The following is an 18398-nucleotide window of genomic DNA, read 5'->3' as shown; positions in this document are numbered from 1 at the left end:
AGAAAGGGTAAATTTTAAAATGGGCTTGACTATTGAACCCGGGAAATTTGAGCATGATGGAAATATTGGGAGAGAAAATAAACCAGAAGAAGAAAGAAAGATGCTGCAGGGCAGTAGCAAGGCCGGTGTTTTGTGTGTGTTCCTGGGCTGCCTTATTGCTTTATAGGCTGTTACTACAGACTGAGGCCAATTCATTAATCAGACAGTATTGAGAATGACATTTCAATCCATCACAAATTCATTTGACTGCATTGTCATTAAGCTCACATTTATCCATCTTGTCTTTCGGGATGTTACTTCTTTTATTTCAAGATCATTTATTGAGCAGCACCTACTGCAGCTCGGACTTGGTACCAGTGCCAGGAATACAAGGAAGACAGAATGTTGTTTCAGATCTATGCAATCCTGGGTGACACCTTATGGCAGGAAGCTATAAAGTGCTAGAGGAACACCCTGCAGGGAGCACCATTAATTCTCTCTGCGGAAGTGCAGTACACCTGATCTCGGAATGCCTGTACCTAGATGACTCTTGACCTAGATCTGTGAAGAACATATCGCCCAAATGAACATAAAAACTCACAAGTTTTTATTCATGAGAACGTTTTAGCACATGCTGGTGCTTAATATACTGACAAATTTGTCTTCTAGTTCATTTCGGTCTTAGATGTAAATCTATTCTGTTGAAGTTCTCTCGGAGGTGCTCCTATTTCCTAACGAAGAGAAGGAAGAGCTGATGTGGGCAGACGGAGGCAGGTGGTTCTTCTCTGCTCCTGTAACAGATTCTTTTAGCATTTGTTATAGTAATTATTGGCTTCCTGCAGCTCTGCCCTTGCCATGGAGAAGGGTGTTGCTGTCTTAATCATCATCTAGCAATTACATTATTAGGAAACTTGTATTAGCAAGTGAAAGAGTCTAACACAAGCCAAAACAGCAAACAGAGGGGAGAAAGCTAATTTACAGACTCGAGTATCAGGAAAGAATTGAGCCAGGCTAGAGCCACACACATGAGCACCTTTTTCTAGATTCACTCTTCTTGTCTGGGTATGATTCTTCCCGTTAATTACTTCAGTGTAAAGTCTGTTCTTCCTCAGGCTGTGAGGTTATATTCAGAATCTCTGCATCCCCTAAAGACAGATTGATCCCCCTCTCATTTTTGAAAGTTCTAATTAAGAATCCTTACACTGAGACGCTTGGTTTCTTAGTGGGTCACGTCCCAATTTGCTCTCCAAACCATATCCTAATGAGAGTGTGTTTTTCTACAGAACATTATGAAGCTGTTCCCAAAATTACAGGATAAAAGCATACAAAAAAAGTAAAATCAGTGAATGCCCATTCCCAATGTACACAATCCATACAAATGGAGCACATTTGAGTCAAGGACTCCGCTGTGAATGTTAGCACCCACAATCTCATATAATTTTCAAGTAGCTCCATAAGAAAGGCACTATCATCTTTTTCAATGAAAAACTTTGAGAAGTAAATTCTTTAGTATAAGATTTCATTTAACTTGAAACAATTGATTAAAGAACTTGACAAGTCATTTATTAGCATTATGATTCAATTATTTATTAAATGCAATGATTTGATGAAGTGGAAGCATACATTATTTAACATATGGTTAACTAGCCGTTATTTGGGAAATTCAAGATTTGAGCCTGTCTGTATATGTACATATAATATATGAATATCCAAAGTGTATATACATATATGTACATTAATATGTATAGATTTTAATCTTACCCAGCACTTAATAAATATGTTCTTCCCAATACTGGAACCCTTAGAAAATTATATCATTTTAATATGGATATGATTATTTTGCACATAGAAAATTAAAATTGGTTAAATATGCAGTTTTACAAAACACCAAGCATCTTCAATGGATCATCAATCTAATTATAGAGGAGAACAAAGCCAAGGCAAGAGGACTGATTTCATAACAAGTTGCACAAGTGTGTGTCACTAACATGGTTCTAGTCTTCTCTGATACCTAAGTCAGTAAATTGACATTTTTCAGAGCTCATCAATATCTTTAATTTGTCATTGCCCATGCCAAGGCCATAGCTTTTCATGAATTGGTAGTGCTAAGTCACATCTTTTTGAAGTGTTGCTATTTATCTTATAAAATTCTCCCTGGAACAGCCTTTCTAATTAGGGGCAAGCGTCCCAGTTAGTTAAGATGAGGTTGGTTCTTTTGTTCTGTAGGCCTAGAAGAATCATTATTTTTGGACCACTTTAGCTGTGTTAGGAAAACTCTTCAGGAATGGGTCCACATGAGTAGAACCATGCATCCATGCACATTCAGTACGATGATGTAACTGCAAGTTAGACGAGACTCTTGTGAAAATTCCCAGACATCTCCTGCCCCACCGCCAGGTAAACTGTGGTTCTGTTTCTGGGCAACACATTGTTGTTTGTTGTTCTTAAGTAACCAAGGCTTGGCTTCCCCTTTCCTACACTGTATTTTCTATAGTATTTCTGCCATGCAGAGATACTGAGAGCAGACATCTAACCCCTGCAATGCACGCTTTCTTTATTGATCTAGCTGCTTTCCTTTTAGAATTTGCTGAAGTCAAATGTTAGGACAACTTCCCCTCGGTGTGTCATGCTAGACAGAACTGTGATAAAAATGTCACCATGGTCCCATAATCACCACAGAGTAACCCACTGCTCCCTCTGGAGGACAGAAAAATCCCCGTTTCCTGGTTTTAAGATCTACTTTACATTACACATCGCCTTATTATCTTGACTCCCATTAACTAAATGATGGTGCGCTGCTAAAGTGCATGGCTATTTAGACAGCTGATGGAGCCCTCCTGGAGACAATCAGTGGTAGCAATGCAGAAAGGACAGCCCTTACTCCCCACTACATTCAGCCATAAGTAGAAGACTGATTGACTGGTTTCTTCCTCTGCTGCCAATTTCCATCCCAGAGCTATTCAAAGTTATTGAAGGAGTGATATGTTGTGGATGAAGGAAATTGCCCTCAGTATGGAAAAGTCTAACATGGGTAGATACTCTAGCAATTTAAATTACCAATGGGCAAAAAACAAAGACATTGGAAAGTTAAGTAGCACACATAAGCTGAAAAAAATCTGAGTATTAGTCAACTTTTCATAACCATAACAAAGGTTTGCTTTAATGTTCAGCTTTAGAGCCAAACCATTACTTTCAGGTCACGAGTGGTGACATACACAATGGCAGAGTCCATGGAAGGGCACATTTCTTAGTTCATAAACAAGAAGCGAAAGAAGGAGGAGGAGCTAGAGTCCTAAATTTCATGCGAGAGAAAGTCCTCAAAGACTAAATAACTTCATACCAGGCCCCACCTGCTAATGGCTTCACCACCTCCCAAGTCTTTAAGACAAGGACTGCCGGAGATCACTCTCCATCCAAATTATCGCAGCTGGTAATTGATATGATGAGACCTTGAACTTGTGATGTGTAAGATTAGAGCCTATGGACTCCCTCAGTTTATACTCAACCTCCTAAGGACTATTTCTGTCTATAACTAACCAGTAGGAATTTGTCTTCCCGCAAGCCTCCTTTGGTTTATTAGCAACTCTTTCAGCAGAAAAAAAAAATGGCCTTGTTCGTGATTTGTTCTCAAACGAGTTAAGTTCACACCTGTGAACTTTGGCTTCTTACTAATCTAGTAAGAAGGAGAAATAAACGGTTAGAAGTTCGTTTCTCCTTCTAACTAGATTAGACTTCAAGAGCATAACAATACAGACTCAGGATAACGGAGTATTCACAGTATTCTATGAGGCTGATCTGAACAAGTACTTGCACAAAAAGCAATATTGTTGTAATAGGGATGTGTTTACACAGGAGGCTGTTCCTACTTTTTAGAAACATTTGTTGAAGTGTTTAAGGAGAATATATAGTCATGTCTGTAATTGTCTTTTTCTAATCAGAAAAAAAAATAGCTGAAGCAGAAGCATCAAGTTAGTGGTCATGTCTCAGTGCTGGCGTATCTGTCTTTCATCTTCCAGTGAAAATTTTTATCGTGAAAACAAAAAGACCATGTAATCAAGCAAAATGTAATAAAGATTACAGGGTACTGGCTGGGGCCGTAAATACATAGGGATGATCACTTTTACTTCTTATTAAACCACCAACAGAGGAGCACACCAAATGAGTAGCAAATACTCTTCAACCAACTGGCTCTGATACCTTTCACTTGAAACCATCTTATGGGGTAGGCCTGATTTTTCTCAGTTTTACATATAAGAACACTAAGACTCAGAGAGTTGAAACAACTTTCAACAATCCTGTGCGGTCCCTCTGCCTTAGGGAGAGCTGTGTAGAAGGGACTGAATTGAAACAACAGCAGACGGGGGTGGGGAGCAAATTAAAGCACTAAGGGAATGGTAAACAGACAAAGGTGAGCAAGGAGAAAAGCTTCAGGTCTCACGAAGGTGTAAGTATTTCAGCCAAATGCCTGGAGAAGGAACAGTGCGGGTCCATTATGACAGCCTTATTCCGGGAGGCGCAAGAAGCACCGCAGAATAATCAGTCCCTCCACTGAAAGCCACAAAGCAGGAGACAGAGCTGGCAAATTTGAAAACAGAATGCAAGGCATGACAAGAAGGTTGCTTTAGGACTGAACGCAGCTTTGGGAGGCTCGGGCTGCGTGGACCACTCAATTTGAACAGTGATCAGATTTCTGACGCCTCTCCTGCCGCTCAGATTACTCTAACCATGGGAAGGACACAGTTTCCAGTGACTTTATTTAGCGTTTCCAAACTGAATGTAAGAATTTTTTTTCATACTTAACTCCACGTGCATTCATGGTTCAGACTTGAGTTCCGCTGTTTAATTTCAAATAAATTTCTACCTAAGGAAATATGGTTAACTGTCTGCTCTAGTGAAATTCTGCTGGAAAGATTACTACAGCATGCTGATGGCCTGGAGGAGCAAACAAATGAGTTCTAGAAACTCTGAATCAGTTTATTACAGCTTGGCTTTTCCTCGGATTTTTACATGCAAGTAATTTTTTTTTAATGAAAGAGTGGTGGTCTAAATATGCCCGGCAATCCAGTGAAATATTTTCAAGAGGCTAAAAGACAACAGTGAGATGTGGGAGTCCTTCCTAGTGCTTGTTTTTATGTCTCCCTCTGTTTTCATTAATTAAATAAGCAGGACCCAAATGTAAGGCAAAAGCACAAGCTGTTTACTTCGGCTCTAGCAGGACGGCTGGGTACAGTCATACAGATCACAAGAACCATAGCCCGGTTTCTGCTCTCCAGGATCTCCCATCAGGAGCCACCAGGGAGCAGCACATGACTAAGTCACTCACTTTGCCTCCTCCAGTGAGACAGTTGCATTGAACTGAATAGGAAAGACAGGGAGGGAAACAGGGAAAAGAAACAATAACGGCACCAATATTCACATCCATGTGGCTTTACAATCTTGCCCTTTACTTAGCAAGCTGTGTCTCTTTAGTCCCTTTGGATCAGCGATCCAGGCACAAGAGTGGGAGAAGACTTCACCCAAAATCACCGCCCTTGGGAACATGGGATTTGAAGAAAGAAACCCATTAAAATGGTAAATTTTTCATCCCAAGTTACCATTTACACACACTTCAGCCATGCAGATGTTACATGACCTCGAATTGACCTTGTTCCCTCATCCGTAAATTGGAGCTGAGAACAGCATCCTTCTGAAAGGTTGTCATGGGAATCAAATGATAGAGTACATGCCAACTAGTATGGACACTTTGGCTCATAATATTTAATAACACTATCATAACATTTGTAAAGTGTCATATGCTTTAGACAAAGTATAGAAAATTCCATTACATTTCAAGTATCAGGCAATGCTAAATTCTCTATGTATAAGCAAAAAAAAAATGTTTAGGATGGCAGCCTATCCCTTAACTCAAAGAAGACTGAATTTCTAAACAGAAACGAGCTGACACATTGAATATAAAGAGGTATTTTAAACAACAAAGCTAATCAAAAGAATTTAACTCAACCTGGCAATGTTAGAGAAGGCACTGTTTTCTATACAATGTCACTTAAGGGGCAGGAATGATGGAAGAAAGAAAGGAAGAGATAAAGGAACAAAAATAATCTCCTGGAAAACACATACGCTGTAAGAAGGCCGCTTGTTTGTTTCCCGGCTGCCCAGCAGCTCAGACCTGAAATAATCACACAGAAACTATATTATTTAAATCACTACTTGGCCCATTAGCTCTAGCTTCTTAATGGCTAACTTTTACATCTTAATTAACCCATCTCCATTAATCTGTGCATCACCAAGAGGTCGTGGTCCACCAGCAAAGTTTCAGCACATCTCTCTCTGGCTTCTCCCTGACTCTGCCCTTCTTTTTTAGCATTTGGTTTCGTTTCCCCCACCTAGCTCTGTTCTACCCTACCAGGCAAAGCCAGTTTCTTTATTAATTAACCAAACACATTCACAGCATACAGAGGGGAAATCCCCCATCACACATACATGCACACAAATAAAAAATTCTTTATCCATTTTATCACTGAGTAAAACAATACTCAGAAAGATAAAGGGGTTTCCAGGAGGTGGAATCCATCAACTAGTAGTGAGTCCCAAGTCTCAACAAATCTACCTCAAAGATACATTCTATATGAATCAAGTCATTGCGATACTAATATAATTCCTACTATCTTTCTTGTTTAGAAGGTAATCCTAATTGTCAAATTATTTTCCTTGTAACTTCACTTTTCTCTCTGAAAACTTTGACAAAGTGCCAACTTTCCTAAACTCCACCATCTGCTAGAAGTCACAAATGACTACAATGTATGTGCCAAGTTTACATTAGGAGGGCAGAAATAGACATGGGAGAATCCTCGCTGGAATACGCAGAAGTTCTATGATCATTCAAAGTACTTAACGACACAGGATCTTAGTGGGGGTTGTCTTGTTTTTTTGTTTTTGTTTTTACTTATGAAATAGAGCAAGAATAGTTTCTATCTCCTGAAATCGTGACAATTCCATGTCAAAATCGACTGCACAACACATATTAACCTCGCTAAATAAACATCCACTGGAAAACACACTCCAGTCTACCTTAACTCCTCCAGTCTGACCAGAGATCTTCTAAGCATCGCCGTAAAAGCCAGCTTCAGAAGGATCCTGTAGATACTCTTGTAAAAGAGCCAGATGCTTGGATAACTTCACAGCCTGGAATCTAATTTTCCCATCATTCCTCAAGCTTCCGCGGTCCTGAGATGGCCGTAGTGATAATGTGGGTATCTAGTCACAACATGGCATGTGTTTTCTCTTTATTTCCAAAGCACATTCACATTCTTACCTTGTTGATTCTAAAACAACTGGTCAAGTCAGGGAGGACAGGTAATATCGCACAAGAAGGAAGAGGGAACACAGAATGTAGGAGAGAATAACGTTAGCCACTATCATTACATACCAGTTGTGCCCCCAAGCTTCTGTGTATATTAGCCTCTGTAAACTTCTTAGGAGTCCATTCAAGTAGGTGTTACTATTTAATTTTCAGGAAAAAAATGCGAGACTCAGGAAATATGTTCACATTCCTCTAGATATGTAGTGCAGGGGCTGGGACTCAAGTCTGCACCTCTCTTCCTCCAAAATCAAAAATCCCTATCACTGACTTATCGAAGAATTTCTCAAACTATTAGCCCCTAACACCATATTATAATCTACAACTTCTAACTCATAGTCCAAGATGCCTCTCCACCTCCACCTCTCATTAAGCCTTTCTTTCAACCAGTTAGAATGGTTCAAGGTGCTGACACTACACTCATCTGTAGCTCAGAGTCCCCACCACATACAGCTGCTTGTCAGCTCACTACTACCCCTAGGCTCCTATTCTTAGCTTTCCAGTCCATGTCTCAAATGTAGGGTTCCTCTAATGCTGATAGGAGAAAAGTAAAAGGATAAAATAGACTGCACCCTTGTCTTTTATTAATTAATTAATTTGACAACTTCATAGGTAGATTACATGATGACTCCTCTAATATCCTACCATCTCTTAACTCTCTCCCACCCCATCTACCTCTCTTCTTCCACAAAACAAAAACTATTTCTTATATCCATATCTATTTCTTGTGTTCTGTGACCCACTGAGTCTAACCAATGCCTTCCCTGGAGCCATGATTTGGAACTCTCTTCTAGGTGACCATGAGTTTGGGACTATCTATTAAAGTCTTGTGGGATCAATAGTGGGTTCAAAGGTAAAGAAAATGAGCCACTCCCAGCATCTACCAATAGCCAAGAGTTCAGCAATTAGGGACAGGGACCCATGAGCCCTTCTCCCATCCTTGACAAATTGCGACAGTTGGTCTTGTGAGCTCTCAGTGCAGGAAACTGCAGCAACACGGATGACTGCAACTGAAGTCCTTTTTTTGCAGTTGTGCAACCCCTGGGGCCTAAGTATATCCTCACATCCAAGCTGCAACGGCATTTGAGCATCATCTCCTTCTGTGGGGACAATGTGCTTAGTCCTTATTTGAGATGATCTACAATTCTCTCTTGTCTTGTTTTAAAAGGAAAAGATGGTGAAAAAGGAGACACAGGAGAAGAAGGCAAGGATGGCAAAGTGGGACGCAGGGGACCAAAAGGTAGGCTAACCTGTCTGAAATGGCCATTCTAATGTGCAAACATTCTTTTTCCCCAGGCCCTTGTCTTGGAAATTAGCAGTTTCACAATATTCTCCATCCCAGATATATATATATAATGTGCTTCGGATGTGAGTTCCATGACCAGCCCACGCACCTATGAGCTTGCCTGATGGCTAGACTTTGTCATATTTCTCAAGCTGTATCATTAAGGCTGATCTGAGCAGTTCAGACTCTGTGGTTCAGGGAATATCAGTCTCTGGGAAAAGATAGGATGGTGAGTTATTAAAAACTTACCTGTGTTTGTAGAAAGGGCTGCTTGGTCCTTTGAAGTGCTCATCTTTTCCCAATCTCTGTATTTCTTTGCTTCTATTTCCTTATAACAAAAAAAGAAAAACAAAACAAACAAACAAAAACAATGTAACCGGGCAATAGCGGGTCCTGGAGGGAGTGGAAGCAAAGCAGACAAGTGTAACACAAAAACTATTTGGATGTTCTTAGAAACAAAACTAAAAGTAAACCTTACTAAAGCTAAATAAAGAAAGAAAAGGCTCCTGGGTCGCCGCCATGTATTGTCTAAACACCTGAATTGCTCCACCCCTCACCGAATGGTTCCCATGGATCGCACATTTTAAATTTTTGAATAATTTAAAGAGCTAAAAAGACCCTGAAACCCTTAGACCCTCAATCTGAGAAAGACTGACTTAAGTCTTATGTCAGTTGCTAAGTTATTATCAAAAAACCAATTTGTAACTTGTAAATGGTTTTATATTATCATTTTTTCTTACTTATTAGTTCGTGAGGGTTTTGTTTTGTTTTGTTTTACTTTTTTTTTTTAATGAGAGGTCTCTGTGTAGCATTGACTGGTTTGAAATCTGCTGTGTTGACTAGGCTGGCCTTTAACTCATAGAGATCTGTCTGTCTGCCTCTGTCTCCTGAGTACTGGCATTAAATGTGTGTGCCACCATACCCATTTTTAAATCATATTTTCATTACTTTCATTTTCTAAGGCAAGAAATGACTTTAGAATATTGTAGGGGTCTCTGACTATAAGTCTTAGGATTACAAGATCAGCAGCAAAGGGAACTGTGGTTTATCACATCTGCAGTCTTAGCATCCATGAGGCTTGAGACGGAACTGCTGTATTTGAGGTCAGACTGGCACTCATGGGGAACTCCAAGACCATCTGGGCTACAGGGTGAGATGCTGTCTCAAAAGACAAAAACCAGCAACAGAACTTCAGCAAGACAATTTCGGGGATCTCATTCATCACCGGATTTTATGGCTCCACATTCTCTTTCCTCTTTTGAAGTAGCTAAAACTGTCAAATCTTGTTTGAGAGCAGAGAGAGAGAGAATCAATCCTAGAGCAAAGCCAGAAATGCACCTAGAAGCTAACACATCTAAAACAAACCCCGCCGCTTACCTACCCTTTATTTTACGACCCCTCCTGCTATGGGCATTTGAGAAGATTGCTGGAGTAAATATTTTAATACCAACAAACTCGGGATTTTCAGAATCCCTAACATTTCAATTAATAGGTACCATCTAAGTCTGTTTAAATATAACACACATAGCGCAGGATACAAGTTAGTGTCTTGCTTTCACTTCCTGGTACTGGGATTGAATACTCTGAAGGGAAAGAGCAACTTGAAGGGGGAAGAGCTTTGGGTGCAGTGTTACAGTCCACCCTAGGCAGGAAGCGATAGCAGCTGATGCTTGGGGGGAGGGGTCCTTAGACATTGCAACCGTAGTCAGGAACAGAAAGCAAAGAGTGCTAGTGTTTTTATGCCTGGCTCCTTCTTTTCCTTATGTGTGTTTATAGTCTAAGAACCAAACCCAGGAAATACTGCCACCCACAATGAGTGGGTCTTCCCAACTCGGTGAACAGAGCCAAGACAACCCCACACAGATATGCACACAGGTCAGCCTAGGTGTTGAAAAGACTAACCACCACTATGAGGTATCTTAGGTAGAATATGAATATACATATATATATATACACATACTGTTTTCTTGAATTAAATATCATGTTAGTCACATCCTTAAAGGAAAGACCTCATGCTCTAAGAATGAATTGCTTTCGTTTTCAGGAGTTAAAGGAGACCTGGGTGATATGGGACCCCAGGGCAATATTGGCAAGTCTGGCCCCATTGGCAAGAAAGGTAAGTCCATGCTACTTTTCAGTGCAAATTAAAGCAAGGGAGCACACGGTGAGCACATTTTAAACATTTTATGTCATGACAATGGTGGCTTTTCTTTCTTTTAAGCAGCGTCTGTTCTGTCTCCCTAACTTGAGTCCTGTATAAGTAAACTCTCATAGCTCAGACAAAAATATATGAAGCAAAATTAAACAAGACTTCAAAACAGAATCAAGCATGAACTTCCGGTAGGATCTGTATTGAACTCTCTCCCTAGATCTATTGTTAGCTATGAACTCTTGCTAAGGCCCAAGGATACCATGATTTAAATACTGTCATCATTTTTCCCAAAACACAGTGTATAAATGAGTATAAAGGAGAGAAATGAATAATACTGTCTCCATAATCTATTAGCAAGATAGGAAACGGAAGTATATACAAAAATGCGTGCCTCTTCAGACATCTTCTGCTCTAGGTGCAGCCTCAATATTAGAAAAGAGATAGTGACTTTTTATTACCTAATCTCTCCTTCCCTGCACTCTTTCTCATAAATCCTTACAATGGTAACAAGTCCCAATTGTTCTCCTGTTCAGTAACTCATATGCAGGCATTGTTCCACTTGCTTGGGAATACAAAGCTGAAGGAGAATCAACATGCATTGCCAGCAGGTCGGAGATCGCTCAGAAAGATAAGATTGTCTCAAGAAGAATTCTAATCCTGAACAGCATGCACACTAGAGTCTCCAAATGAGAAAAGAAAACAAGATGGAGGTGGGGAAAAGCTGAAATGGGTCTTAAGGAATGGCCATATGTTTATATGCACCGGGAAAAGACATTTGAGAGAAAATGGAAGAAATAATTCTACAAAGGCTCGGATCGGAAGAAGCTCAGTGCCATGAATATTATGACAGTGCATCCCCTATGTGTTCCCCATCATTCATAAACACTTGAGCCCTTGAAGAATTTAGCAAGTGCCTCATTGTGCTCAGCGCTGGATTCTTCAAGGCAGGTTGCCCAAGTGGCATCTGAGCTGAGGCTGTGGCCTTTGGTCTCACCTGGAGGCTCTGTACTTCCTCTTGTCTCTCTCACCTCAGTTTTCCACACTTGATTCCTTAAGGAACTTCCTTCAGCTGCCTTTGAAGACATGGACGGGAGTGTCTCTTATACATTCACCACTGGCTGGCATCCTCAGCGCTGGAGAAAGCTACCTTAGTTCCATGGTTTTATCAAACACTGAGAGGGGTTGGCTTCAGAATTCTTCATTTGAGCAGGCCTTTCCCCAAACCTTGAAAGGAGGCCTAGCATAGGTTTACATGACCATATGTCTTGGCAAAAAAAAAAAAACAAAATAGAAAAATTGTAAATTAAGACATTTTATCTGTCAGACATATCTGAAATAGTGATACCCTATTTTTAAAATTTTCAAATGAATGCCTCTCCAATAAGTATAACCTATATAAATATGTACATTACTTGCTTATATTTATATAAATATATGTATATTTATATATAAATATAAATGGGTTTACATATTATGTATTTATATATAAAATATTTAATAATATCATATGTGTGTTATATATACATATATATGCTTTTTTTCAACCCCTAAGGCATTTGCATTCCTGAAGTGATTGATATGTTATCACTGACAGAGCATGGGTTAAGACTGCTGTCTCCAGCTCTAATTCCCCTCTATCTAATTTCCTTCTTGTATTGGATAGTTTGGGAGTGGACACAAGTATTCAGGGAGTGAACTAAGGCTTAAGTGAAGAAAAACATTTAGTTTGGACCTAAGGTCATACGTTTATGTAGTTTGAAGTTACTTCCATAATCAGCTAAGTTATTACTAACAAGTACAATGTAGGGATGGCCTCCAAGAATACTCCAGCCCCCTACTGCGCAAGCCAATACAAGTCATGAAACAAAAGTACTGACTGTGCCCAGAGACATCCAGCACAAGAAATGTGGAGACACAGACTAGGAAAAAAAAAATGTTTGACAGACATAGGGGCAGAGATATTTGGGAGTATTCCAAACCAGACATCTCAGATACACAAGACAAAGGATTTACCCGATTGTGTTCTCAAACTTGCTGATAATCTGAACATGCGTATCTTGGCAATAACAAGTTGCAAGGATAGAAGCACACTAATATAATTAATAATGAAACAAAAATCCTGGGCAAAACTTTACAACATGCATCAGGTTACATTCTGAAAATTATAACTGACTAGATTTAAAAAATAAACAAACACACATTTGAAGGTGAGAAAAAAAAACTGCCCAAATTAATAGGAGCATGACAGCCATGCTCTAGAGCAGAAGGGGTCCCACTAAGGTTAAGTTGAGCATCCTGTACGACTTTCTTCCTAGGGTATTTGCCAGTTCAAATACAGTGCCCTATGTCCAGGGGAAAGAAGCGCCAAGAGTCTGATGTGTAAATAGAGAGTTGCTCAGAATCGGTTGTTTCTGAAGGATTGCTAAAGAATGGAAGGAAGTCCAGGAAAATGTTCCATATTTTTAATTAAAACTCCAGAAAATATGAAAAAACATTTAATTAGACATTTACCAATTTGTCCTTTTTTAACATAGCAAACCAAGAATATAAGAAAATACTTTGGTCAAAAAGACAATATCAATAAGAAAAAAATTACTTAAAAATGTTCAATAATAAAAAAATGAAAATGTCTCTCTTGAGATTGGTAGCAAGATTAGTATAGGCCCCTATCATCAACTCTAACCAACATTTCTCTTGAGCTTCTAGCAAGAGTACAAAGTCAAGAAAAAGAGCCAGGAAACACATGAGGAGAACACAGACTGAGATTCACTCTATGTAGATGATTTATTGTATAACCAGAAAATTTTAATAAGCTGAAAATAAGTTATTTGTATAGATAAGATTTTTAGAAAGACAAATAAAAAGCAATTTAATTTCTGTATGATAAATGATGAAATTAAAATAATACCATTTATCATAGTATCAAAGTTATTGTGTACTTAGGAATAAATCTAGTAAAACTTATATAAACTCTTCATAGCAAACACAATGCAATGGTAATGAAATTAAAGGTTACCTGAGGAAATGGAAGCAAAATCACAGATTACAAAACTCTATATTATTTATGTGTTAGTGTCTAGAGATATGATATTTGTATTCAATAGCCTTTTGATCAAAATCTCAGAAATATTCTTTTGAAAACCAGTAAACCAATGCAAAATGTATGCATAAATGAAAAGTATTAAGAATATTCAAGACAGTCTTATAATAAAAAAAAGTGTTTTAAGATACAAATCACTAAATTAAAATACTTACTGGAAAATTATAGTGTTGATATAATATTAAAATAAAGAAATCAATGGAAATGAATAGAATCCAAAAACATCCAAATGGTTTATGCAAGGTTGATACAGATTTTCAATGGAAAACCTGAAACCTAACACTAAATAGTACTGGGTTAGTTGGATATTTATGTTTTAAAAGTAATAATTGAGCCACTGAATTGGCTCGTGTGTAAAGGCGCTTGCTGTTTTGCATAAATATACAGTACAAATGGTGGAATTATGTCTAGAGTCATTTCAAGAATTGTTGAGAATTTTGCCCAAATTCCAAGCCAAGCTTCACTTAATGATATTTTGTGAAACTCGAGTCAACAATTCAAACATTAATTTTAAATATCAAACCTTCTAACACTATACAAGCAAAAGCAATACTAAGTTAATATTTCGTTGCTAAGGAATGACAATAGAAAAATGTGCTCTTTGTTTTCCACACCTGAAACATTATGTTTATATAACTTTTTATTTACAATAAAAACACTGAAACCCATAACATGAAGTCCTTTTGAGTCTGAAGCAAGGTATGTCAGAATATGACAACACACTGTGCAGAGTGTACCTTCTGTGTGCTCAGAATCAAGGCTGCAGTGACGTCACGGGGTGCAATATGGGTGAGCACGGCCACAAACACATCAGATTCTTTATATGACGGAAGTAGCTTTTGCTTTTGGCGTTTTCGGAAACCTTTTTCTCTTGTCAAGTTTTGTACGACACCTACATTTACTCATGTCACCCCAAATGTGTTCACCACCCACGATTTAAGAAACCCAGCTGTAATCGACAGCGAGAAAAAAAAAAGTGACGGATCTTCAGTATGGTTATGCCCCAAAGAGGATGGACTTCCAGAAATGTTTGATGATCAAGTTCGGAAATGATGTGCTAATGAAGCTTTCCTTCAGACCAATTCCCCTTCACCCTCAGGTCTGCAGTGTTCAGCTTGCATCTCCATCATTTCACTCACTCCCAGGCCACATCTTCTTATTCGCCCCCGAGAATTGCTTTTTGGGACTAAAACATGAATACTTACTGGGTCTTTTGACTCAAAGCATATAGACAAGATACTGGAAAGACAACATACTAGGTAATACCACTTGCTGGAGAAGCCCAGGACCAGGGATCAAATCCTAAAGTTCAATTTTCAAAGACGGTGTCATGACGAGAAGAGAAAGTGGAAACAGGAGGATTTCTGGGGCTTGCTGGTCACCGTAAGGCTCCAAGTCTAGTGAGGAATTCCCAGTCTGAAAGGAAGAACACAGCAAAGAATGATAGAACAGGACACACAATGTCCTTTTCTGGCTTCTGAAAGCACACACATACACAGACATGTACACCCACACAAACAGGCATATGTGCACCATACTCACACACATAAATACACATACACCCACAAAGTTTCTCTGTGTGTGTACATCTATAAATCAACTGAGGACTAGAATTTTACATTTATGTCTACAACATAGTAAAAACTTTCTAGTAATTTGTTTTATCAAAAATACAGAAAACTGGGCTGTGGATGTAGCTCAAAGATAGCAAGCTTGCCTAGTAAACACAAAGTCTGGGTTTCAGACCCAGAAATACACACTTTTACCCACACTTAGGTATTCACAGATATACATAGAAATGGGTAAAAACCATTAGAATGATACAACATACCATTTCCTACAGGGTAGCCTTATCTTTCTACTCTATTCCCTTAAGTACCACTTTTCTACACAAGCAGTTCCACCACTGACTGCTGAGATTTTCTTTCCCTATAGAGACGTGCCATCAAAATTTATGAGCAAGTCTTAAGAAAAATGGAGACACAGTGTTTTGGCTCACCTGGGTTAAGTTCATTTTCAATCAGCACTTGGAAATGTATTATCCTCATTTGGCCATGGCCCTGCGAAGTTTTTCATTGACTTGGATTAATGTCAACTTTCTTTCTAGGCTGACCTTAATGCTGTCACCTGCATGGTTAAGGTAGCTTTCCAGATGTCAATATTTCATTTTCGGAATAAGAAATAAGAATGATTTAGTGTAGGTAAATCCAATCTCATGGCAAAATAAATGTTTTTACTTAAGACCAATAATCCTTTCCCACTGAAAGCATTCTGATTTCTTTTGTTCCTCTGAATGTGACCTCCAATTCTTTACTCAAGACACTTGTTATAGACATATTCCCATTCACAGGCCCAAATAAAGTTTTGTGGGTGACTTGAAATCACAATTAGTTTTGGAAAGATAGATATTCTAAACCCAAATCCTCTGTAAGCGAGCTAAGGACACAGCTTGCAGCATTTTGCTGACCTGTGGCTTAGGTTGGCTCAGCATCCTCTGAATGGAAGCCAGTGTGGATTCCGTTATAAAACGGGATGGCTTCATTTACTCCCCTAATGACTTCATCATATTAGGTACCACTATTCCTGTTTAGGAGATGAAGAAATGCAGACTTAAGGAAATTCAAGAGCCTTGGACTTCCAGTGCTTTGTCTCTCAATTTGTCACAAAAGGAAAGGACTTCATGTTGAAACACCAAAGAAGCAGTCACAGGGCTACAGTTTCCTAAAAGAAAAGACACATATCCACTTAAGAAGCCATTTCCACTTTTTGGGTCTGGCTTACCTCACTCAGGATAGTGTTTTCTATTTCCATCCATTTGTATGCAAAATTCATGAAGTCCTTGTTTTTTATTGCTGAGTAGTACTCTAATATGTATAAATTCCATACTTTCTTCATCCATTCTTCCATTGAAGGGCATCTAGGTTGTTTCCAGGTTCTGGCTATCACAAACAATGCTGCTATGAACATTGTAGAGCATATACTTTTGTTGTATGATAAGGCCTCTCTTGGGTATATTCCCAAGAGTGGTATTGCTGGGTCCAGGGGTAAGTTGATCCCGAATTTCCTGAGAAACCGCCATACTGCCTTCCAAAGTGGTTGCACAAGTTTGCATTCCCACCAGCAATGGATGAGTGTACCCCTTTCTCCACAACCTCTCCAACAAAGGCTATCATTGGTGTTTTTGATTTTAGCCATTCTGACAGGTGTAAGATGGTATCTTAAAGTTGTCTTGATTTGCATTTCCCTGATTGCTAAGGAAGTTGAGCATGACCTTAAGTGTCTTTTGGCCATTTGAAGTTCTTCTGTTGAGAATTCTCTGTTCAGCTCAATGCCCCATTTTATAACTGGGTTCTCACTCATATTTGGTTTCTAGCCATAAACCAAGGACATTGAGCTTATAATTAGTGATCCTAGAGAAGCTAAATAAGGAGAACCCAAAGAAAAACATATAGGCATCCTCCTGAATATTAACCTTCAGCAAGCGATGAAAGGAGACAGAGACAGAGACCCAAATTGGAGCACAGGACTGAAATCTCAAGGTCCAAATCAGGAGCAGAAGGAGAGAGAGCACGAGCATGGAACTCAGGACCGCGAGGGGTGCACCCACACACTGAGACAATGGGGATGTTCTATTGGGAACTCACCAAGGCCAACTGGCCTGGGTCTGGAAAAGCCTGGGATAAAACCGGACTCTCTGAACATAGAGGACAATGAGGACTACTGAGAACTCAAGAACAATGGCAATGGGTTTCTGATCCTACTGCACGCACTGGCTTTGTGGGAGCCTAGGCAGGTTGGATGCTCAACTTACTAGACCTGGATGGAGGTGGGGGTTCCTTGGACTTCCCACAGGACAGGGAACCCTGATTGCTTTTCGGGCTGGGGGGAGACTTAATTGGGGGAGGGGGAGGGAAATGGGAGGCGGTGGCGGGGAAGAGACAGAAATCTTTAATAAATAAATAAATTAATAAAAAAAATTAAAAAAAAAGAAGCCATTTCCACATGACGATCAGGCCAGATGGGTGCTTCCACACTGTCTTTACTGCTGCAATCCACAGGGGTATTTCCTGTTCTGACCACCTACTAGGCTTATTTAGTTTATTTTGAAATGTTAGTACATCACAGTGCATGCCTTTTTGTTCTCTGTTCTGTTTTTATTTCCTTTAAAGCCCATCACTCTTCTTCCTGACAGAAACAGCCAAGATTTGCAATGGACGCTGAAGCTGCAAATAATAACTCAGAACCTTTATTTACTATGAATTTGTCCCCAACTCATACATTCTTACGATGGAATTTAATATATAAATCACGTAAAATAATAAGAGATTAGCAACAGTAATTTAATTGGGAAAGATGGTTGCAATATTTTATGAGAAAGTTTGTGTGAATGTTGGGTCTATTTTTTTCTCAAAATATTTCTAATCTCCAAAATATCTAAAATTTATCTCAAATGGTTTTTATCTAAAAAATATCGCACTGGAAGGGGGTCCTTCTTGTGGGGATATAAGAAGATGTGTTGCCACAC

The 18398-nt window shown here is 39.1% G+C and overlaps 1 protein-coding gene across 1 annotated transcript in view; it reads left to right on the top strand.

The window, feature by feature from the left end:
• Nucleotides 1-18398, top strand: part of Colec10 (collectin subfamily member 10) — a 40304-nt gene that overhangs the window by 10189 nt on the left and 11717 nt on the right. Inside the window, exons 2-3 of the mRNA XM_075961020.1 lie at nucleotides 8505-8576; nucleotides 10666-10737. Coding sequence (XP_075817135.1) covers nucleotides 8505-8576; nucleotides 10666-10737 — 144 coding nt within the window. The remainder of the gene's footprint in view (nucleotides 1-8504; nucleotides 8577-10665; nucleotides 10738-18398) is intronic.

The sequence above is a fragment of the Microtus pennsylvanicus genome, chromosome 2 (genome assembly GCF_037038515.1).
Source record: "Microtus pennsylvanicus isolate mMicPen1 chromosome 2, mMicPen1.hap1, whole genome shotgun sequence".
NCBI classification, from domain to species: domain Eukaryota; kingdom Metazoa; phylum Chordata; class Mammalia; order Rodentia; family Cricetidae; genus Microtus; species Microtus pennsylvanicus.
This window is presented reverse-complemented; position numbering and strand designations above follow the sequence as displayed.